Consider the following 23,235-nt stretch of genomic DNA (forward strand, 5'->3'; position numbering starts at 1 on the left):
GGCCTTCACGATTCAGGTAAGTATTCGGAATGGCATTAGACCCTAGCATCATTGCAATTACCACTCTTCTCGATATCTCAGAAACAGATCTAGCGTTTGTGAAAGAAAATGACTTAGAATTAGCATTTACCACGCACGATCTCCCTCTCAAGGATCGTTGTTACTATCGTGCCATATTTTCTGATATATCTAGTAAGTCGCATAGCACTTCTCATAGCATAACTACAGATTCATCACATTCTACTACTTTATCACACGAGCCAACTGCCTTATATCATATTCGGCAGGACGTTCAACGTGAAATTGCCGCCAAAAATATCAAACCATGGCGTGGCTTAGCAGATTATCGCTCATTCATTGAATTTAAGATAGAAGTTGAGTATGTTTTAGATGATCTTGTCAGTCCCGATTCACCTACCTTTGAGACCTACACGTATCACACATTAAAGTATTTGATAGATTCTAGTTTATGGGTGTCTGTGAAACGTGAGATTCCAGATCGCACTACTTCAAAAATATGGGACTATTTGAAACTAACTCAATGTCGTCCGTTCGATCTGGGGAATCTATACAGTAAGTGGACTCGTTTTCGTCAAAAGGATAATGCAGATATGTTCTCCCACGTCAAGCGTTTCGACTCCATGGTTACTCAGCTCAACACTTTAGGTTTTCAGATTCCAGATCAAGTTCTCATTGCTCAATTAGGAACTAGTTTACAGTCCTATCATGTTAGACAAATGGTTTTTGATATGGTAGCATCTGGCGAAAAGTCTTACGAAGCTGTCAGGGCTGCTATTCTCTCTCGTAATAGCCCTCCTAAGTCTACCTTGCCCAATTCCACTAATGGGAAAGAGTCTAGAGCGCTCGAGAAAACCCAAGATAGCAAGGACTCGCAAGTTCCACCTACTAAGAAATTTCCATGTCGCTTCTATCAATCTACTGGAACCTGTCGGTATGGTGATCGTTGTATTTTCCGTCATACAGCAGATACATCAGATAACAAGGCTATACCTACAGACAATACAAGCTCTTCAAATTCACAATCAACATCTAACAAAGCACAAGACTTACGGGTGAGTTTTCAAGCTAAATCTTGTTTAACAGCGTCATCCGACATTCTTCATGATCAATCTCTTCCACCAGCATTATCCTACGTCAAGACATCAGCAGGCTTCTTCGCTCAGTTAGATGGAGGAAGTCAATATTCTCTTATCTCTAGCACTGTTGCCGATAATCTCTCAGGCACACATCCTAGTGTTCACCTAGAAAAACCTATCACTTTCGAAGCAGTTAATAGCACAACATTCACCAGCACTCATGCAGTCAACATTCCCGTTTTTGGCATATCCGTCAACTTCATAGTAGTGGATACTTTACCCCAGAATATTGCAGCACTTATAGGTGTTGATGTGTTAAATGATCTTGTAATTGATTATGTGAATAAAACTGCTCAGCATCAGGTAACTGGACAACAACTCCAACTCTACCGTCCTTCTACTCCTATACAATCTCTTGTTCTCAGCGATCATAGAACTGCAGACGACACTGACTCACCAGAAGTTGTTCATACTTCAGATACACCTCAAGAATATATCTTACAACAACGTATTTCAGGTACACCAGACCTTCCCTGGAATGCTACTTATGGTATGCGTATCATCAAAGATTATGGATGGCTGAAAATTGGACTACTACCATCATCATCTGAGCACTCCTCAACAAAGTATGTATTCTGCGCTGAGGTAAGTCAGACTGTACTGGATGATGCATTCAAGCAGAAACAGATAGTTGTCAAGACTCACAAGAACTATCAATCTGCAGATTCTACTGTTCAACTCGAATGTGATAAACTCGTTCATCAATTTGTCGAGAATGAGAAACTCGTAGAAATACCATCCGCTGAGTTACAAGATTATCCACAGTGTACCAGCACAAACTACTATCCGATCACTAAACCTAGAGTACGACCCATTTTCCCATGCATAGGAGTGAATAAACTACTCGATCGATATGGTAAGTTGATATTCAAACAACTTAAAATAGAATTTATCTATCATCAACTTCGTCTCGCGCATTCGATCATCAGTTTAGATGTTTCTGATGCATTCATGTCCTTGTATACAGGAGATAGATTATCCAAACTTTTAACTGTTCGTACACCTTCAGGTCGCTTATATTCAGCTCGCAGGTGCATATATGGTCTCTCACTATCACCGGCAGTACTTGAAGCTGCTTTAGGTTTTATCCTTGCTACACATCGTGACGAGATCCTTCCTAGTACTACAAGAAATTCTCCCCCTAGTCACTCCGACGATTACATCATTTTACCAGATGATCCTATAGATTTACTGTCTGGTCACTCCGGAATTACTGTAGGTACACCCACGTTCATTTCCTCATATATGGATGATATCACATTATATTTGGATGAAGACTTACTGGGTCATGAACGTTCTATCATCGATCGTCTATCAGATATTGTCACTATATATGGACTACAGTTGAAACCCTCTAAGATTAAGATAATTCGAGAAGAAGATAAAGTTGAAACGTTAGGTCTCACTATCCTGTCCAAGGGTAAATATATATCTATACGACAGTCGAAATGGGATGAAGTCGTGAACTTCACATGGACTAAGTTTCCTACATATCGCGAAGCCTTATCATTTTTAGGTAAAGTCACAACATCATTTGAAGATCTCTTACCACCTCATGTTGCTCCGACTAAACATCTCCTTCAAAGTGTGGTAAGCAATAGTCGTGAAGCAGCATGTCAGATACAAGGGATCGATCGAACTAAGAAAAAATCATGGGATTTGCATCTACCACATGAATTACAATCTCTACTCGTTGAATTCCATACGTATATCTCATCTTGTGAGCTTCCTTTAGTCCCACGTGTTATTCCTATTGATAGTGAACCCTTAGAATTGCATGTAGACGCATCACAATATATGTTAGGTATAAAGTTAGTACTAGCACAGGATCATAGTACTTACTTCTTCTCACGTCAAATTTTACTGAAGAGTGTGAAACATAAATCTATTCATATAAGCGTCAAAGAAGTTATGAGTGTGTTATACGGTTCATGTCTACTGAAAACTTTCGAGCATTATACAGGTAAACAACTTCTATCGAATGTGACTATTCGTAATGACAATGTGACGTGTAATAAAATTATTCGAACACATCGTGTTAAGAGTAATCCTATCCAACAGAATTACTATCTCGCTCTACTGACTCATCTACAATTACTAGGACCATTAGAAATTCGATACATCCAAACTTCTCAGAATGCTGCAGATATCCTTACCCGTAATACTCTACTCGAGACTTTGTTAGCAACTTATTGGAAGTCGACTAACGAGAGTGAAGGCATTGACGTTTCTACTCCTACTGATGATGACCTACATCCGAGTATGATGGCTAAACGACTTCTAGAAGACGATTCAACTATTGGTAATCGTGTAAAAGTTCGACGTCAAGCACAACGCGCTCCTACAACTCCGGTAACTCCAGATCATTCTAGGTCTCACCCTCTACTCCAAGCATCTACTCGTCCGACTGTTCATTCTATGCCGTTAACTACGGTCACTACCGATGACAACAAGCAACCTACCACATCCTCATCCTCTTCGTCATCAACATCAGTGCCAGAACTACCTCCAGTTCCTCAACTTCCTGTACAAGCAAACCATTCTGATGAACCTACGAATAATAACAATCAATTCAGCAAGCAAAACAAGAGTACACCTACTCTTGTCACTACACAAGAAACTCCACAACAAGTACCTCCGACTGAACCAAGGACCTTAGTACAACAGATTGACGCTGATAACCTCAAGAGCAAAATCACTACCTACCTTACCAACTTGCACCCAAACCAAGAAGGTCTATATGTCACAGATGATCACCCAAAACTGAATACGCTATTAATATTGTATTATCACCTACAAGGACATGATGGGCAATTTGGTACTAAATTGAGGTTACAAAATTTTGTTTGGAAGACCAAAGCTCAAGATATAAAACGCGTAGTTCCTACTTGCCATTACTGTCAAATCTACAAAGTTCAACCAAATGACAATAAACTACTTGACGAAGTTCGGGAACTACAGCTACCACACATACCCTTTGAGTATGTCAGTATGGATACTACAGGACCATTCTACAGTCGCAATAAATTCTATGTGACTATTTTATGCGATCGTCTATCATGTTACTTAGTTACAGCCCCTACTGTCTCTGCACCAACATCTACCACAGTTATCGACCTAATCAACAAGGTTAAATATTCCTATGGTATCACACCTCACTACATTCTAAGTGACAATGGAAGTATCTATGTCTCTGCCTCAAAGCTATTTTCACCAACTATTGATTATGATACTTCATCTAACAACCCTATTACTACTACTACATCATCATCTACAACTAGTAGCAAGTGGATATTTTCTCCTATCTATTGTCCACAAGCAAATGGTCAAAGCGAAAGATTCATGAGGGACTTGACTACTCTCATTAAGATCAAAGTTCAGGAGCATAACCTATCGTGGGATACACTAGATGATACTACATGGTTTAATGTTTGCAACGAGGTTACTTATGCTCTAAATACCCGTGCTCGACAACCTACTGGTATATCTCCTTATCAACTTATACATTTACATACTCCACCTGATCCGCTTCTGGGTACTGCAGCTATGCATCCACAAGATGGTTCTACTGTATCTACGACTTGGTATTCAGCAAGACTTCAACAATTATCAAAATCCCGTCAACGACTACCTACTATGAATACTCCACTAAAACCTGGAGATGAGGTATTTGTCAAAATTATAGCACCTTCTGATAAGAATAAGCGAAGTCCAAAATTCGAAGGCCCATTCAGAGTCACTGCTCAAGCTGGCTCAAATAGGTACACTTTAGATAATGGTACTACCTACTCAAGTCGACATTTGAAGAGAAGGTTTTATCTTGATCTACCATTTGATTCATCTGACTCAGAATAATACATTCTCATTCATGTTTATCTACATCATTCTATGTTTTATATTGGTTATTGTTCTAAAAGAAATCCAAAAGAAATGTAAAAGAAATGTAGAAGAAATGTAAAAGAAAGTTAAAAAAAAAAAAAAATTAAAATAAAAAAAATAAAAATAAAATAAAAATAAAAAAAAATGGAAAAAATTGTAAAGATTGTTGTCATGATAATATACTATGATTTGTTGTTTTGTTGATTTGTTGCACTATTCCACTGTTAATGTATTCTTCTACTCATTAATATCAATCACTTATTATTCATACTTTTCATCACATGCTATACTTACGATATACGATACCTTCTTCATCATACAATACTATACAATACACCCCTTTAAGTTATGTGAGTTTTAATTCTACTATTCTGATAAATGTCTACCAATATGTCAATCTTTAATATGTCTAAATCATATATATCATCACTATTATCTTGTATTAATTACTCATCAGATCCTTTGTGTCACACAAGATACTCACATTTATCATCTTGATTATTTGCACAATCATTTGTAATACTCAATCACAATTTTGATGCTTAATATGTAACCCAAGTTTATATGCATTTCTCTTCAATTCTACCTCTCATGATAAAAACCATTAATCATCATCATCATCATCATCATCACTAATCATGCTTCTAACCATTACTTTAGCATCCATTCTCAAGCGGATAACCATATATCTGAAGCCATAATTACTTCACACTAATGAAGAATATATTTATCTTATTCGTATGCATGTCAATATGTAAGCATGTTCTATGTTGTGGCTGCTCACTATTTGTACCTACTCTCTTTCGGGGGGGGAAGCTGTTACAAATAGCGCGCACCCAGATAATCGATTGCATTTGGAACCCATTCCATTTGTTGTCTCGTTTGCCAGTACAGTCCCCCACGCGCGTGCTTTCAGAGATGCTTATGCTTTGTGAGGGTCGCTCAAATGGCCCCTGATCCCCTTGCCCAAAGTTGGATATACCGTGGACCGGAGTCTAGCGCCACGTGCCCACTTTGGCAACATTGGACAGGGGGAGTGGGGACGCACGTGAGTTTCATACCTTTACCATGTGCAGTTTGGTCGTTTAGCTCAGTCGGTTAGAGCATCGTGCTAATAAGTTGAGCAAATATTGTATCACAGGACGTGAATTCTTGGCCCCTAGTTCATGAAGTGAGTAGTACGGTGGCCGTGGGTTATTCACCATGGACTGGTGGGTATTATGAGCAAAGGCCTAGGGATTTGGCTGCGACTTTGAGAAAGTTTCTGCTTGATTTAAAGTATGGAACTGGTGCTAGGTATGTGAATTCCCCGTATGCTTTAGCTTGTATGTTGCAGGGTCAGCTCAACAGTTATGGCATAGGTTGGCGTGGTGCTCGCGATATGACTACCCAGATGCTTATGACTGGTACTAGTTGCCAAGTCCCGTTTAGCAGCATGGGGCGCTGTTCACATGCTATGAAGATGATTCTTTGTACTATCCTACCAGGGTTTCATTCATACCATCAGTCATCTCATTCGATAGTTCAACTCGTGTGCTAGTGGTGCCATGTGCGAATGTTCATGCTCGTAGCATGCATTAGGAACCACTTGTGTTACCTCAGTAAGAGTAGGCCGCATTCTCAGTTCGATATTGCGAACCTTCCACCAATGAAACGCGATGCTGAGGATCTGGAACCAGAATTCGGTATGAATTCGGATAATGAGTCAGCTGAGGCCGGTCAGCCACAGAAGAAAATGCGGTTAGATGACGATAAAGCCCGGAAATGGAGAGAGACGTGTTCAACACCGAGCGGAGTGCCTGATGAGCAACTAGAGATTGTGCAGCATGCTTTAGAGCTATCATCAAGTACCCTGGATATCGAGCTCAAACCAGAGTCATTTGTCGCCTATCCTAAACCTGGGGCTGATGATGCGCATAAATACGGGTTATAATCACCTATGCTGATGAGAATGTTTGAGTGCACTGCACTGTTTTAGGTACTTGCAGAATTGTCCTCCAGCTAGCCTGCTGGGATCTGGAGAGAAAGGCCATGTGAAAGGGCTTATAGTGTGCGCTAGTGCTACCAGGGTGAACGAAGTTGCGAAGGAACTCGAGAAAGATTGCGGAATTCAGAACTCTAAGATAGCACGTGTGAGTGACTCTGAATGACTTGCTGGATATCCGATGGTTAATGATGTTGCAGGTAGCATTTACTGGAAGAGGAAGACGTAAGGAGCAAAAGGCTGCTCACGAGCTGGCCTTGCAGAAGGCTACTCTATGCGTGACCGTCCCTGGACGATTGACGAGCATCACCGAACTCGGAGAGGTAATGTGTTAGGGTAACACGACTGTCAATGGGTAGGGCTACGGATCGCTTCACCCTTCAGCTGGAGCTGATTATACTGGACATCAGCACGGACGTCAAAGGCCTCAGTCTTCTCTCACAGCAGCAGTCCCGTGATTCGCTACTTGAATGGTTCACTTCTGACGCGGCAGCGGAGATACGGCAGCGGATCGCTAAAGACGACACCGCCATAATGCTGTTTTAACTCAACGTTACCAGGTTATATTGCTTTGTGCGGTGTTGGTCATCGGGAACCCTGAAACTGAAACACGGAGTATGAGATTTTTCGAGACTACTCGAAGGCATCGTGGCGGCTGTTGGTTTTCCTACACTTCACTTCTCAATGCACAGACGTGTAGTTTGCACCTTCTTATCTTGAAGTATTCAACGCAATGGGTGACCCTGAGGCGGAGTGCGACTTTTGCCGGGTTAGGCAGCTCCAAGATCGAGATACAATATCGGTCCTACCATGCATGTAGGTCCACGAAGTCTTGACTGTAACGACATCAAGCGTTAGTTTTCCGCTGAGCCCATATACCAGATACACCAAGAAGCCGGTTGATGAAAGCGATGGCTGATGCTAGGAGTACATTAAATGAGGACTATAGGGGCCAGGCACTAATCACTTCTCTGCAATCAGTGCGAGGATTGAGACGGTTGCGGCTCTTCGAGTGTAGCTCATTGTTGCCTCTTCACAAGTTGTGGATCACATAAGTAGTAGATATTCTCTGCAATTCATGCGTCGTGACCAGTTTGCTCTCGTCGTTGACGGATTCCTCGATTGGTCTACTAGAAAGGATGGAGAAAATTCCATACTTCATGAGATCCAATATCAAGGTTGCTTAGGAGCCTATTCACGGCGAGAATCCACTGCGTACGATCTACCTAGATCGCCTCACTCCCAGGCTAGCAGTTGTACAACAGTTTTGGGAAGGAGATGCAGGCCTACAACTTCATTATCATGACTGGACAGTCCGCTGCCCGTCCGGTCGCTAAGATCCACGATGGGGCATTCATGTTTTCAACTTCTAAAGATAGAGTGGAATGGATAAATGGTGATCGAGCATAATATGCTCAGCATATAATGATCAGTTGGCATTCTGTAGATCGATCGTCGGCATCAAATCTGAAATGACTCGGCAAACTAAAAGAAGCCGCCCAGAAAAATGCTTAACAGAGTATTATAGCATGCGAAGACCTGTTGCAGACATACAATATGCGGAACGACATTTCGGATTGCCACCTTTCGCTGTGAAGGTGGGAAAAGTAGAGAAGTAGCAGCTTGGTTGAGTAGAGCGGGCTGGTTGGAGTATTCAAAAAAGCTGTCGATGCTTTACAGGAGCTTACTATTTTGGAGGTGCAGTCTACCGATGCAGCCCAATCATCAGGTAAAGTCGAATGATAATACTGAGTATTAATGGTCATCTTCTTACAAATCACTAAGTTATCACTAAGTTATATCTTGTCACATAAATACTGATAAAAGAGGAAACTTTTCGTATGAATAGAACCCAATCATGTCATTAGTATAATTTCCGATAACGACAATGTGTAAATTAAAATAACACAACTCAAGAATCAGTAACGGGTCATTTTTAGCGACCGTATTGCAGATTGATCCTTCGCGTTAGTTAGACTAACTGATTCGAAGTTAACTCAGTCATGGCATGTGGCACACTGTAAAGATGTATGTAATTGTTGAATACTCTCTCGTATATGCATGGGCCTATCGAAACTCATACTCTTCCTGCCTGGACAGCTACTGCCCTCCAATAACATCAGCGATGATGCAGTAGTCTCAAGGCTTGAAACTTCACGTGCAGGTGACGAGGAATCTAAACGGCTTGTGATCATGCCACACGACACGAACTACACACACCTGCGGAGCTCATCACATTAGGCGAAGGTTCACCAGAATGTTGCGGCGGTGACGGAGACCTCATTTGCTGCACCCCACTTCCACCGCTGCTATAATGTACTTCGAATGCTCGGCTTCGATCTCTCTCTTTATATTCCATGAGTTCACGATCTACAGTAACACAGCGGATGCATCATGCCTTTTGTGGGAGGGGGCTCACTGAGTTGTTGATTGTCCTTCAGTAGAGCCTCCATGATTTGCTGGTTGATTTTAAGCTGTCGGGTAAGATATTCAACGTGCTGCTGGAGTTCGACAACCTACAGCGACTCCGTATTAGAGTTCCTATGAGGCTGAGCGGATCACTACATTTGTTAGCTGAGTAGTCGAGTTTATTCTATTGACTTTAAAGCGCTCTCGACAATTGTCGCGCTTCAGTGCAGGCTCATTCCTGGCTGTCGACCGTACTCGACTCGTCGAGAGCGACACATTGTCATAGAATGGTAGTCCAGTTCTTCCTATCCGTTGTATCTTATACGCGCAGAGATGCTGAGCATGATCTCACGTGGAGAATTCAGGATCGAATTCCCCACCCGCGACCTATCTGAAGTCTCCTTGGGCCTAGATAACGCCTTGGTCCTACCAACTCTCCCAAAACGATCTGTTGGAAGTGTTTCCTCAGACAGCGTACTTCGGAATTGATGATTATTATTTCCTTGAAAATGCCAATAAGGTGGCCTCTACCAGCGACCAAGAAGTGCTGGGTTTACTGTTTGAGGTGCGACGTTGATCGCCATTCGAAGATGCTGTTGTTGTTGCTACTGCTACAAGTCCAGTGGGGGCTTTCACTGGGTACCATGATTCTTGATTCGATGGCAGTCTAGATTCCGCCTTAGATGGAATCGAAGAGTGGATCAATGCCGACGGCGCTAGTAGAGTAGTTGACGAGTTGAGGTCCCTAACAGAAGTTCCATCCCTGGTCCAACGCCTTTCATCGTGCATTGTACCTAGTTCTGCAGGAGTCCGTACGTAGTAAGATCGGACTGTCGGTCGTTGTAGTATGTCCAGGAGGAATTGTTGTGGTAGAGAACTCCCCTCGTCTACACTGTGTACGTTGCTTTACAGAATCCCTTGGTGGAGCGAACATCAAACACACACAGTGGAATGAGACTGATGAGGATGATAGTATAACCCTGATGATGATCAATAGCAAACAGCATTAGTAGGTAGCCTGGTTCACAACGTTCAACATGACGACGGTCAGGTTGGCTAACTTAGCCAACATCCCATGGTCAACTCTTATGCCAACGTATCAGGACTACAACACCGATATGGTAGTATGAGAGAAACTGTTTAGTAGAGACGAATGTCACAGTCCATCAGAAGATCCGACAGTAAGTAGTAGACCAACAAGCGATGATCTGCGAGCGCTCCATTTCGAGCTTCGTAGTCAAATATCTCAACTCATCCCAACAACCCTCGACCAACAGGGCTCTTCGTACCAGTGCTTCCTCCACAGAATGAACTCCCCTGTTCTTACCCTCCCAGCAAGCCGCACCTGTATCTGGCGATTCGGGAGACTCTCTCAGTTCCCCCCGGTGATATGATTAAAGGAAATAAAACGTCGGTAATCATAGATGTCCAATCTGACTCTCAAGCCTATCAAATGACCGATGACCATGAGCTAAAATGTACGTGTTCTTTGATTCATCATGTATTAGAGTAGCATCACTCTCGGTTTTCCCCTGGGTAAGGCTTATAGCCCCTGCAACTCCTGGCTCGTCATCATAAAATATGCTAGCCCTTGGAGGAGATATCGATGATATAGAAGAAAGATGCTCTATACTGTCCATGACAGTCTATAATTTGGTTCTCTCCTTGCTGCGTGTATCCTGCATCAGTATACCCGTGCTTCCTGCATACCATATCGTTAGCTGTGTAGGAGCACAGGTACGTACAGAGGCATGTACACCCTGTAACGTTGGGAGATTGATAGCCAATTATTGCCCACATTTTGTAAGGCATCGCTTTGAACTCACAATGGAAAAACTAATATAATTCACGGTGTGGGGTATCTGCAGCAGCCCATCATACCCATGCTTCCTTCCCCACTGCCAGTATCAGCTATACGCCTGATCAAACTGGGATTAACTGATCGAACGTGATCCCCCCGCTAAGAGGGCAAATCCTGCGAGATCATTGTGTAATCGATTCAGGTGAGGAGGCGGTTGATATCCAAGCGAAAAGAAGCGCGTGGTTCGAGAGCTACTACAATTCATCCATTGAGCAATGGTTGGGTATTAGACTGGGTATGCCACTCATCGAAGTGAAATGAAGAAGCTACTGCTGAGGCATTCCCACACAGTGCCCCCGAATGTTAACTACAATCCCGTTTGATACAGTAGAAACAACGTTGGAGGATGGGGATCAATAGTTAGAGCGTTAGCGGATATAGGAAAACGTGAACTAAGTTGAAGTAATGCGCCACTATTGAGTATCATTAGCAGCATTTGCTTTCTTTTGCTGGCGACGATCCTTCTTAGCTTGGAATTTGGCCTTCTTAACAGCGATCTCGCCCTCGTTGAGGGTACGCTTCTTATTGGCAACCCGTCTCTCCTTCATCTTCAGTTTACGTTTCATTTTACGGCTTATCTTATCTGAGATAGAGTAAGCTCATGTCAGTGATGTTATGAACAAGATCACCTGGAGAGGAGGCTGCATCTTCCGCGTGTGGTGCCTTGGAGTCTGCAGCCGTGGTAGAAGAGACTGCCTTGTAGGGGGCTTTCTCATCATCTCCTACATAAAACACGAGAACACCCCTGCAATACGATATCTGAAAAGTCCAGTAGACATACCCGCATCTCCTGGACCAGATTCCTTCCCTCCTTGTTGTTGTTGTTGTTGCCGGTGGAGACGATTCAAATGGGCCTTACTGGCTTCATGCTTTTCAAGATCACCGTGGCTAAGTAATAGTTTCTCAGGGCATAGATGACACCGGAATTGCTCAGCATAAGCATTAACCTTGGGTACAACCTCGTGTCCATCGTCTCCGTCATCACCTAGAGCAATGACCAGGATACGGCGAGAGGAACAGCAGCAATCATTAGGAAACATACCCAACTCCTCGGATAATATTACCCATTTCGTCTTCCTCTTCTATCAACTCTTCCTCTCCTTCAGAGGAACTACTGCAGGAAGTGTCACCCTCTACGATAGCTGATAGGGGCATCATAGCACGCTGAAGGAGACCAACAGGTCAATACATCTACCTCTAGCACTGGACCACTACCTGTAGTCTCCGCTTCTGTTTATCACTGAGCTCCTTGAACTCATCGCCATCATCGTCACTATCTGATGCATCGCTATCCTCGTTGAACTGGGCACGGCTTATTCTATCGAGACCGAGGACTCGTTTAAACATCAGAGTGAGGGAAAGATTGACAAGCTAGGACACGTCCGTGGTATCATACATTGTCATGGATCGGTTCTACTATAGTTCCTTCCTCATCCGAGAGAAGCGTGCCTTTCCGATATGATACGTTAAAGACCAACCCAAATTGACAGTTACACATATAGACAAATGCTAAATGTTGATCACACTTGGGACTGAGTAGCTGAGGTCAAAGCTGCTCTCCCACACATCTCAGTCAGCCATGCCCGTTTGATAGTAGTCCAGACCAAGTTTTCTCGTTTGTTGAGATCCTTGCTTTTAGAAGTAGTACCTAAATTCTACGGATACGGGAATCCAAGCATACCGGCGAGTTCATCACCTAGAGTCGTTTGGACGAGATATATAACTTCCAGCGAATACCGTAATCTGATAAGCTTGTAAGATGAGCCAAAAGTGTTGCTATGCTGTTTAACGAAAAGACGGGCCACCAAGTTGGCTCTGGTATAATCTGAGACTAATACGATGGATTTTTGGATAACAGTGAGGGAGAGGTCTTACTATTCTCGAGTAAGTTAGCAACTACCCGATGCATCAAGCATAGTGCTAGAGATTCATCGTTATCCGGCATATTATCATGGATAATGTTGTAGGCCGCAGCCCATGCCTCGTCCGTTTTATCGTAATTATAGAGCTGAAGCTCACTAAAGGAGATAAAAGTAGGATTAGGTGCGAGTTGATACCAGCAACAATCCAGCAATACCCAATGCCCTCAGCTTGGGGCCCATCACGTAGTACTACCTCACTGCTAACCAGATGAGCGTTTCTATCAGGGCTTTCGTGCCCAATACTTGACGATGTGGCCCATCCTCAACTTGGAATGATCGATTGAGCAACTCTGTGCACATTTCCGCCCGCTGTGATGCTGTAGCAACCGCAAGGGAGTCATTCAAATCCTCCGATAAAACGAGCATCTCCACACTGTTATTTCCATCCTTATGGTCAACTTGGCCTGAGCCAGAATTCATAATGCACGCAACACGTAGATGGTCATAATACCTTCCACCTCCTCTACCTCATCAACACATCTAGGACATGCACAGATAAAGTCTCTATGCTCGAGCTGCTTCCTACGCACTGCAATGCTTGAGGATAGGTACCTTAGGACCAGGTACTGATCAAAACCCACACACCTTCCTGCAGTACTCGTGTTCGAAGTAGCTTATGGTAAGTTGCTCACCACGGTTGATGTCACGATTCGTGACGAAATGTTGGCATGTGCCTACCGCGAAGCGATTAACCTGCAACAAACTCTCCAAGGCGCGAGGGTACATCTCCGATAATGCCTACATTGGGAGAACAACTATGGTTGAAACCAGAAGCTTTGGCATAAAGCCCAATACCACTTAGGCCAGCGAATACCTACGGTCAATTGAGGAATAGGAAGTGATCTCTAGCCACAAGCCTACTACTACTACCTCTTGATATATGGTCATCTCAGGGCATGTCTCGAATCCTAGAATATTAAACCTACACTTCTGGTGAATAACTTCCGGGTCCATCGCATTCTCTTGGCTCTCTTCACTGAAGAATGTACAGGTAACGAACCTTAATCCCAAATGCCTAATGGTTGCATACCAACGAGGATGCAACCCCTTGAGGTGATCTTTCCAATAATCATTGCCTCTGGACAGGACATCAGTTATGATAACCCGAGTGAGGAGTTCGCTTTCAGTGAGGTCGTCTATCATCAAGCAAACCGATTCATTACCTAATCATATGACCTCCCCGTCCCTACTACCTCCTCCCAGCCCTACACCCTCTTCCTCTTCTATCTCTCTGAGGGATTCTATGTCTACATCATATAGATGTGCCAATGGCAGCTCAGAGAGTAGGAGCGTACCTGACGCCTGTAAGATAGATCGATTACAAATCATGCGAGGTACCCTCTGGTATATCATCCTTAGCAAACCAACCATTACCCTCCCCTTCGGAGTCCTCCAATGCGATGCAATGGTTAATATAATACGATCCAGGCAGATCCCCTTCAGATACTCGCCCACGGGCAAGCATGGATCTGCTGTCAGCATTCGAGGATAGTTCAAGGCTGACCTACACGTATAAGGTATACCGTAAAGGAGATCGCTCTAAGCATTATCTAGAGCTAACATGTCTCCTTGGACGAAGCCATTTGATGATATCATCATAGTCAGTAGTAGCATGATCATCCTAGCACCTTTAGCATTTCACCGTCTTCATTCCCCTGCAGGAAGTCTAACACCTGCGACATCTGCTTGGCGATATCCACAGGAAAGACGGGCATCCGATCATAAAAGAGAAACAGAAGCCTAGTGACATCATCAATCGGGTACGTCACATCATCGCTATCTGTTCCGTTGCGAATAGCCGTGAATAGGGCAGCGAAGTCCTGATCCTGGCACTACATACAACTGAGTGAAAATAATTGCAGAGAAAGTTGGGATGGATAATCGATCCGGGGATCTCTCGCACTTTCGATTCAGAGGCTAAAACGCGTTTTTAGCACTGAGTACACGCATTGATTTGCGTGTCCTCTAGTTCAGAATTCGGCAGAGAGGTTGCCTACAGCTGGCATTGATAACACTATTGGCACTTCTCGGTCATAATCAGTTGTTTGAATCCGATACCATGTGCGCACCATCATTACGCATGCCAAGAGTAGTCAGGTCAGGGCTACCGAGATGTTCAAGGAGACTTCGCCATTGGTGGCATCTTGTTCGTCATCAGTCGGAGGAGACATCGACGACATGATAGTCAGGAGAGCAATGCTTATAGCCTCAGGTGGGTAAGCCATTTGATTCCCCTCCACTGCGAACTCAACTCGCCACACATAAAAGGGGTGCATACAATCACTCACTCAAGATGAAGGGGCATCGTCATTAATATCGTCCAACACATCCATAACATGTTGGCAAAAAATAAGTAGCCAAATGGCATCATACCTCGTTCATTGCGATGATTATGATAATCATAATAATAGTAGAAGAAACTGCATCATCATCAACTACGCTGCCGATGCCGTAGTGGAACGTCAAACGAAGCGAGCCTAATGGCATAGACTAAGCAACAGCATCAACACAATGGAAGTATAATTTCCATACTACGGAGCAACGATATATGATAATGATGAGGGCACCGTTATGATCAGCAGCGAGAGGAGAGGAGGTGTTCATCCAGTGGAGCCATGGCTCACAACAAATCACATTTCCAACTCGTGCTGAAGTCTTCGATGAACTGCTAACCCTTATGGAGTAGACCAATTGGGAAGACTTCTCAACAAGGTGAGAATTACCCAGATATCTCTCCAGCTCCGCGCGTTGAGCCTCGAGAAACATCCAGACTCTGGATTTCAGAGCCTGAGATGCATGATTGGTGCAATACGTATGAATAGGACACACCGTAATGGACGATATTTGGCAGACGACTTGGGTCTAAGAAGGCTAGACCTTGCATGAGAAAGGAGATATCGTTGTTGCTCTGGTCCAATACTAGGGATATCGATTGGTATTGCAGAGTTGGCATGCATACAGAATGCAGGGGGACACTATCGGTTCGGCATTGACTATATATACCACCGAAAATACCCATTTCGGACAATACGCTATCCAGAGACGATCGATGGTAGACTATGAAGAGTGTAGAGACTCTCACGGTGGTTGGAGAGTGGGATGTCGCTTCTTGCTGTTGTTGCTGCTGTTGGGCAGGTCGCATTACCGGAACAAAGAGTTTCAACTCAGGACCTGACAGATATGGCAAGCGGAATAACGTAACCGCGAGAATATCTCAGACAGCATACTCCTAAGTGGAGAGGTGTCGTGCAGTCTCTGCATCGATGGGACTGGTGGATCCCCGCCAACGGGGTCAGGCCCGGAATGAGGCGACGTTCCGTTGTGGTTTACCAGGCGACGAGAGCCCACTTGAACTAACATGTGAGACTATGTGAGCCCAGAGTGTTCACCACGACTAGGCCTCACACTACATAGTCACAGCTGATATTGCTGTTCTCGTCGCGAGTCGGTGAACAGAGCGCTAGTGGTGGTGCTATGGGAGGAGGGACTGGAGGAGGTAGGAGATGTGGGGGGTATTGCTCCGTCCATAGAGAGCCCAATGCTTCCCAACGACTGAATAACAGACTCATGGTGTACCACTCATAGCAGTAAGACTAGTGAAATCTCCAGGCAGGGTTGTACCCCTAATGATATGGGAGACGGCAGTGCAATACTAAAGTGTAGATCAGCAGTCCAAGACTCTCATATCAAACCCTACTCCCCAAGCATTCATTAACATGACTCTCTGAGAAGTTCGATGAGGGAAAACCCCGGGGCTGCCATTTAGGAAGTCATCCGGATCAACAACAGCCATAACGACTCTTCGAAATATGGTTCATTAGCAGCCTACAGCTCCAAGTTACCCTTTGGTCAGGATCTCGACTCCACTCGGCCTGATGTTGATCATGTGCTAACATTGTGCCCCCCTAACGATATCGATAATACATATAAGCGGGCCATAAGTCGTGTGTACTCACTCGGTAGCAGTGAGCTCACGTCCCTTTTTATTGTCTACTTTATCCTACTCTTTCACGAAGCACAGGCCCTATTTACGGATTCGTAAAGCCTAAATAAGCATCCCATCATACACGAGAGCTTCTATCCCGAACTTCTAGCTACTGCAGGATTGTGTATTAGCCGTGTACTAAAGGCTTGCTATTGACCATGACAACAACAGTGATAGCTAAGTTTGACAGGATAGAGTCGCACAGAGATCTTGAGATCACCGGGATGTTACAACTACATAACACAACAACTAGTGTTCAAAGGAACAACGAACGGAGTAGCGTTCTACACGCGTTCATCGAGTGAATATGATAAACAGTCACTAAACTCCATTCCGAATAGTTTGTGATAAGAAATCAACTCCGATAATGAGCAACGGATACAACATTCACAGAGCCATCGTACTCATCGTCATCATCATCAGCAGTTGTTGTTGTTGTATAGTTTATCCACACTTGCCACCACCGCAGCCTCCAGATGATACGTAGCTCTCACCACTAGACTTCGTGATATCCATTTGTTGAATGACTGCTTCGCAATCGGTAGGATGAACACCGACAATCTGAAAGGGATAAATCGTCGTAACTGAGGAGTTGAAAGAGGTCAATAGCTATTACATCTTCGATCTGGGCCTTCGTCAAGCCCATCTTGAATGCAATAGCGAAGCCATGAATGACTTCACCAGCAGCGGGACCAATGTAATGGAATCCCAAAACCTTCTCATCGGGCTCATGGACAACGATCTTACACATACAGTTCGGGGACATCTCCTCATCGAACTCATTAGCCTGAGCAGAGGGAGCCATTGAGAACAGGTATGCGGAATAAGGATGATATTACCATAGCAGACGGGACCTTCGGCCTATGGGTTACAGATAACTCGAGGGATCCCCAACTATACATGTAGCACTCTATTTCATCTTGACGATACTCCTTCAGAGCCTGAAGTTATCGATCATAGATTAAGGATGTATGGAAGACATATTCGTTCTTACTTCCTCCTCGCTCATACCAACATGGGAGTACTCGGCAGGTGTGAAAACCGTAGTAGGAATGCCGCTGTAGTCCATGAGCTTGGTCTTGCCACCGAATAACCGATCGGCAAGCAACTCTCCATCCTTGACAGCTACAGGAGTCAACTCAGGTTTTCCCTTGAGAACATCACCAACAGCGTAAACACAGGGTGTACCTCAAGATGATAGAAGATAACTAAGCACGTATATAAGGTCATCCTACCTCTAACCAAGTTCTTCTCATCCACTATGAGCTTGGCACTAGTCGGACTCGCGAAAGCTTCGGATGGTAGGCCGAGATTGGCGGTAGATGGGGTTCGTCCAGTCGCAAAGAGAACAGTATCATATTCATCACTCGTTCCGTCTTCGAATTTGACGACTATGCGAGAGCCCTCAGTGGCCTCTTTAGTGAGTGAAACCGGCTCTGATTCCATGAGAAACTTGGTACCTGCAACATGAGTATACCATAGAAGAACCGAGAGAATAACCAACAACATTACCCAGTTCTTGCATCACGGACTTCACCTTGTTGGCCATGTCCTGATCGAAGTTCTTCAACACCTTGTCAGATCTCACAGAGACGGTGGTATCGTAACCTAGTTCCGTAAGGAACCCAGCACCTGGACAGGAGAACACCCAATATCATTATCACAAGTAAATAGTGATGAGAGGCTTACACTCAAGAGCAATGTATCGGGAACCGATTACCAAAGTCTTTCCTGGTGGTGTATGGAGAGAGAATAGATCATCCGAGGTGATACCATACTCCCGAGCTGACAGTTGGAGATAGTACATACTAACGTCATAAAGCCATGACGATATTACCTCCAGGGATATCCAGAATTCGAGGCCTGCCACCAGTTGCAACGAGTACGTTCTTAGCAGTAACTGTTCGAACCTCTCCCTTCTTGTTGGTAAGCTTAACAGTGTGTGGACCAGCCTCAGGGTCAAAGCATCCCCAGGCATTCTCATATTCGACCTGAACATACAACAATAATAAACAACAATCCCAACTGCCAGGCCACTGACCCCTCCGTTCCTCAGGCCTGTCCTATACATGAAATTGAGTTTCTTGATATACATCTGTATGTCCGAAACCATTGTGTTCCAGTCATGTTGATAGTGATCACCAGCCTTCTTCTCGGGGATCTCAGTATAACCCAGTTGCTTGGCATCACGTAATTGGCCTGACAATGACAATAACATCAGATGATCATTTATGCAAGTACATACCTTCCAAAGTGCCAGTATAATGCATTAACTTCTTCGGAATACAGCCAACATTAACACATGTACCACCAAGACCCCATTTGGTTCCACGAGTGATAGAAGGTGAGACAAAATCACATAGTAAGGTTGAGGCACCATATGACTGAAGAGGAACATCATTCATAATATCAACAATAAGGTATGCAGATCAGGTTAGAATAGATAACGCATTGAACCCACAAGCGTAACTTACCGCAGCCTTTTTAGCCGAAGCCATACCACCACTACCTCCTCCGAGTACTACCTAAATAATGAAAGATGATACAACTAGAGACGAACACACACAGAGTATGGTAGAGTAAACTACAAGATAGCCAAGTGAGAAATAGTATTACATAATCATAGTCGAAATGATCTGGGGGTGCAGTACTCATCCATGCCACACTGTTACCGGCAGCCACAGCGGCCGCAGCTGGTCCAGCAGCAGCTACTAGGCCAGGCCGTAGGAACGATGAGGCAGTTCCATTAACCATGGAGATCATATAATAATAATAACTTGAACTATAACAGCGAGCTACAACTTGTAGGAGATCTGGGAGACAGCCAGGCAACACAACACAATGTATTGTCATTGTTAGCGACAATCCTCCATGGAATATGAACGTGGATCCCACCAAAGATAGTTCTCCTACTACCCATATGGAGCACCATCGTTCCTATTATTGTCATTCATCTTCTTTTCACGTTCTCGTCTCTTAGCAATATCCCGTTTGGACCTAGCTTTGAGTTCTTCTCTTGTGAAAGGCCCTGAGACACGAGTAATCCATGATACCATGAACCAAAGCGTAGGACTCTGATCATCGTCATCATCCTCATCATCATCTTCCATCTCTGAGTCATCCGAGTAATCCTCTATGGTCGAAGGCAACTTGATCGTCATGAATGCTAGAGACATACATTTGATCACAATACGAGGGAATGGTCTCGTTTCTACCCGATGACGTGCCCGCATCATTCGGCTTGGACGATGACGACGCTGGCGCTACTGCAACCACTGCCTTGGGCATGAGGTATTTGTCTCCAATAGCGTAATCAGCTTCACCAGTCTCCTCACTAACAACGGCTACTTGAGAGGCAGCATATACTCGGAGAATCTCGTTGACAGCTGACCAACACATGATGCTGGTGACGATGCAGCACAGGGCACGGTTCATTGCACGAGTGTATTACCCTTCTCTATGACTCCTAGATAGGATAGCATGGCAGATTCCGAGACGACTGCCTCATTCAGACCGTGACTACCCGTCTCGTCCTCAAAGTCGTCTAGCACAGCTAGCGGAGGAGGATCACAACCCAAGAAATTGAATATCGACTGTATACCAGCGCGAACCTAAGATGATAACAAATACCCTCAACGAGCAGCCATCATAGAAGCTTACGCCAGTCAAGGTATTCAATGCCTGTTGGTACCTCAACTCGTAGCTCTCTGCCTTCCTGTCCGCCTTATTCCACTTCCTCTCGAGTTGCGACAGGAACTCTGGCGACACTGCGTCGGTGGTAGGCCTTTTACCTGTAGTATCACACGAATCGAGATCTCTTATCAATCAGAACACGCTACCTGTGGATAATTTACCAGGAGGCGACTCGTCGACTTTCAGGGAGTCAAACTCCCGGGTCAAATCTGTAATAGAGGCTTCGAGCTTCTTTATATCTTCTGAGAGTTGATTGGCGTAGTTGAGGAGCGAGAAGTTCTGATCTTCCGCAGTTATGAAGTTCTGTACCTACCATGAATCGGAAGAGTACTGATAAACTTCGAGCCCACAACAACACTTACCAGCTCGTTGATATCTGTGATGCCTGTAGCACTCTGAATCTTACTAAAAGCTTCGTCGTAAACTTCAATCTGGCAGTCGATAATGAGAATGCCTATATAATACAAACAACGGTATGACCTTATCTGCCGTCATACGAATATCGGCCTTGTCCTCACTTGTCCCCATTTCATCCTAAGATGATGATCTCTAATAACAGGATAACCCACTAGTCCTACATTAAGATTATCTAGAGCGAGAACGTCAGAGTTGCCACTCTTCCCAGAATCCTCTATCCGAGACCTCTCTTTCTGCCTTATGAAGTCCTGATATAACAAGCTTGTAAGGATGACCTCCATAATAGACTCACCTTCATCTTCTTATCATTCTCAATAAGGCGGCCCAGTTCTTTCCACTCCTTCTCGAACTCGTGGTGCTCTCTATCGGCTTGCTGCTTGAGAGCTGTCATTTGAGCCTACCACAGGCAAGCAAGACTTGCCTAAAGTCATTCACCAGATCGCTACTACTCACCTGAGCCTGATCCCGGGCTTCGTATGCTGCATTGGCCTGCTCAATGATGTTGGCCATTTCCTTCTTCTTCTCTTGAAGTTCTATCTACAACAACAAGACGATAACATTCATGAAACATTATCATGTGATACCTCGAGCTTCCTATAGATGGAGTCGAATACAACCCTTTCCCTCCTCAAAGTATCGATCCGATCCCGTAATCTGGTGTTAACTGCGATGACCTACAAATACACCTATCACATACATACGAATGCGACCGAGTTAATTTACTTCATTGAACTTCTGAAGGTTCTTCTCAAGCCGGTTGTCCAGGACTTTGACCTGCTTTTCAATCGCCTCGTCAGTCTCCTTAGCGGCATTGATCCCACCTCGGCGAGCTGAGAGAAACAAGTGTCGTCGCTCGAAAGGCTACGCCAAGAACGAGCTCAGGGACTTACCAAGCTCTTCTCGCAGAGAACGAATCTTATCTTCGAGGACCCCAATACGATCATCAATCTACACAATGGACCGGTTGAATAGGGACTACACTAACTGAATACCCACCACTTTTCCTCGAGCAGCCTCATCCCTCAATCGGGCGTCGACGCGATCCTTCTCCTCCTAAAACAACATCATGAGCAGGATAATACACCGGGCGGGAGACCAACCGGGAGCAAGTCAAGTGTAGATTACCTCTATCCTATGTAATCGCTCTGTACCAAGCTTATGCTCAGACTTTGAAGACGTAAAGGCTCTGGTATCATTAAGCTCTTGCTTCATCTTCTTGTTCTCTCGAGATAGCTTCATGATAGTCGCTCTCTGTTTGCGTATAACACCTTGGGACACCTCACTGTAGTTGCGCTTATCGTTCTCCAAAACCCGAAAGTTCCGTTGTAGTTGTTGAATCTCGGCTTCAATAGACTTCCTCTCGGCATCAGTCGGGGGAGGAGCAGCAGAAGCAGCAGCACCAAAACCTCGAGTAGGGTTAACCATCACACTAAACCTGGCAGTTACTCACGCTACTACAACAACCACGATAATTGATCGAACTAGTCGACTACCGAACCATCACCATAGCTAAAAGCTCTACTCCATCCAAATCAGAAGTTCCTCGAGGAATAGCGCAGCGCATTGTTGTTCTTCGAGCGTTGTGTTATAACGGAGACAGGAGTAATGATGATATCATACTACACGGATCTACCGTTGTCCCGCTTCAACACTACATTGCTCATAGCTTGGATGTCCCATCCAGGATGGGATACAACGATTGCTACAATGTCGATGCAATGCAATGCTAACTGCTTCACGTGGACGGACTGATTTTTCCCACTAAAGTCGCCTCGATGCATCGCTCCGCCGACAGCGCGATTTTCAAGTACAAAATTCATGGTGATTTCCACTTCCATCATTCGAGGAGCTAGACCAGCGATGACTGTCATACTTAATTCAAGCTGGGATGAAGACACCAGGGAGGCGTCTGTGTGTCTGCATTAGTC

General features: G+C 44.4%; 5 protein-coding genes across 5 annotated transcripts; 1 reads left to right on the forward strand and 4 right to left on the reverse strand.

Moving 5' to 3' along the window:
* The first annotated feature begins 6,658 nt into the window (after window positions 1-6,658).
* Pmar_PMAR002363 (hypothetical protein) lies at window positions 6,659-7,583 on the forward strand. Its single transcript, XM_002765318.1, has 4 exons — window positions 6,659-6,962; window positions 7,015-7,168; window positions 7,221-7,343; window positions 7,405-7,583. The coding sequence occupies exons 1-4, from the start codon at window positions 6,685-6,687 to the stop codon at window positions 7,564-7,566; spliced, it is 717 nt and encodes a 238-aa protein (XP_002765364.1). The 5' UTR covers window positions 6,659-6,684; the 3' UTR covers window positions 7,567-7,583.
* A 4,120-nt stretch (window positions 7,584-11,703) lies between these two features.
* Window positions 11,704-12,637, reverse strand: Pmar_PMAR002364 (Cylicin-2, putative; the record flags this gene model as incomplete). Its single annotated transcript, XM_002765319.1, has 5 exons — window positions 11,704-11,873; window positions 11,920-12,012; window positions 12,072-12,275; window positions 12,355-12,454; window positions 12,506-12,637. The coding sequence occupies 5 exons, from the start codon at window positions 12,635-12,637 to the stop codon at window positions 11,704-11,706; spliced, it is 699 nt and encodes a 232-aa protein (XP_002765365.1).
* A 1,097-nt stretch (window positions 12,638-13,734) lies between these two features.
* Pmar_PMAR002365 (hypothetical protein) lies at window positions 13,735-14,927 on the reverse strand (the record flags this gene model as incomplete). Its single annotated transcript, XM_002765320.1, has 8 exons — window positions 13,735-13,764; window positions 13,798-13,905; window positions 13,955-14,026; window positions 14,083-14,212; window positions 14,243-14,375; window positions 14,406-14,507; window positions 14,587-14,716; window positions 14,841-14,927. The coding sequence occupies 8 exons, from the start codon at window positions 14,925-14,927 to the stop codon at window positions 13,735-13,737; spliced, it is 792 nt and encodes a 263-aa protein (XP_002765366.1).
* A 2,714-nt stretch (window positions 14,928-17,641) lies between these two features.
* Pmar_PMAR002366 (Thioredoxin reductase, putative) lies at window positions 17,642-19,951 on the reverse strand (the record flags this gene model as incomplete). Its single annotated transcript, XM_002765321.1, has 12 exons — window positions 17,642-17,758; window positions 17,814-17,984; window positions 18,037-18,138; window positions 18,192-18,385; window positions 18,433-18,657; window positions 18,710-18,829; window positions 18,887-18,982; window positions 19,035-19,188; window positions 19,239-19,396; window positions 19,443-19,581; window positions 19,672-19,722; window positions 19,814-19,951. 12 exons carry the CDS (start codon window positions 19,949-19,951, stop codon window positions 17,642-17,644), a joined length of 1,665 nt encoding a protein of 554 aa, XP_002765367.1.
* A 363-nt stretch (window positions 19,952-20,314) lies between these two features.
* Pmar_PMAR002367 (paramyosin, putative) lies at window positions 20,315-22,732 on the reverse strand (the record flags this gene model as incomplete). Its single annotated transcript, XM_002765322.1, has 14 exons — window positions 20,315-20,583; window positions 20,649-20,808; window positions 20,858-20,988; window positions 21,037-21,199; window positions 21,253-21,344; window positions 21,409-21,424; window positions 21,469-21,555; window positions 21,600-21,704; window positions 21,761-21,844; window positions 21,892-21,981; window positions 22,031-22,137; window positions 22,198-22,255; window positions 22,304-22,360; window positions 22,433-22,732. The coding sequence occupies 14 exons, from the start codon at window positions 22,730-22,732 to the stop codon at window positions 20,315-20,317; spliced, it is 1,719 nt and encodes a 572-aa protein (XP_002765368.1).
* Window positions 22,733-23,235: the final 503 nt, after the last annotated feature.

This window comes from Perkinsus marinus, assembly GCF_000006405.1.
Source record: "Perkinsus marinus ATCC 50983 genomic scaffold scf_1104296975548, whole genome shotgun sequence".
Lineage (NCBI taxonomy): Eukaryota > Perkinsozoa > Perkinsida > Perkinsidae > Perkinsus > Perkinsus marinus.

Bases quoted from the DNA above. Each gene is read 5' to 3' on its own strand.
- Pmar_PMAR002363 (XM_002765318.1), top strand. From the start codon at position 6,685: ATGAAACGCGATGCTGAGGATCTGGAACCAGAATTCGGTATGAATTCG. The intron at 7,169-7,220 runs GTGAGTGACTCT...ATGATGTTGCAG, and splicing joins AGAACTCTAAGATAGCACGT to GTAGCATTTACTGGAAGAGG. The intron at 7,344-7,404 runs GTAATGTGTTAG...TTCACCCTTCAG, and splicing joins GCATCACCGAACTCGGAGAG to CTGGAGCTGATTATACTGGA.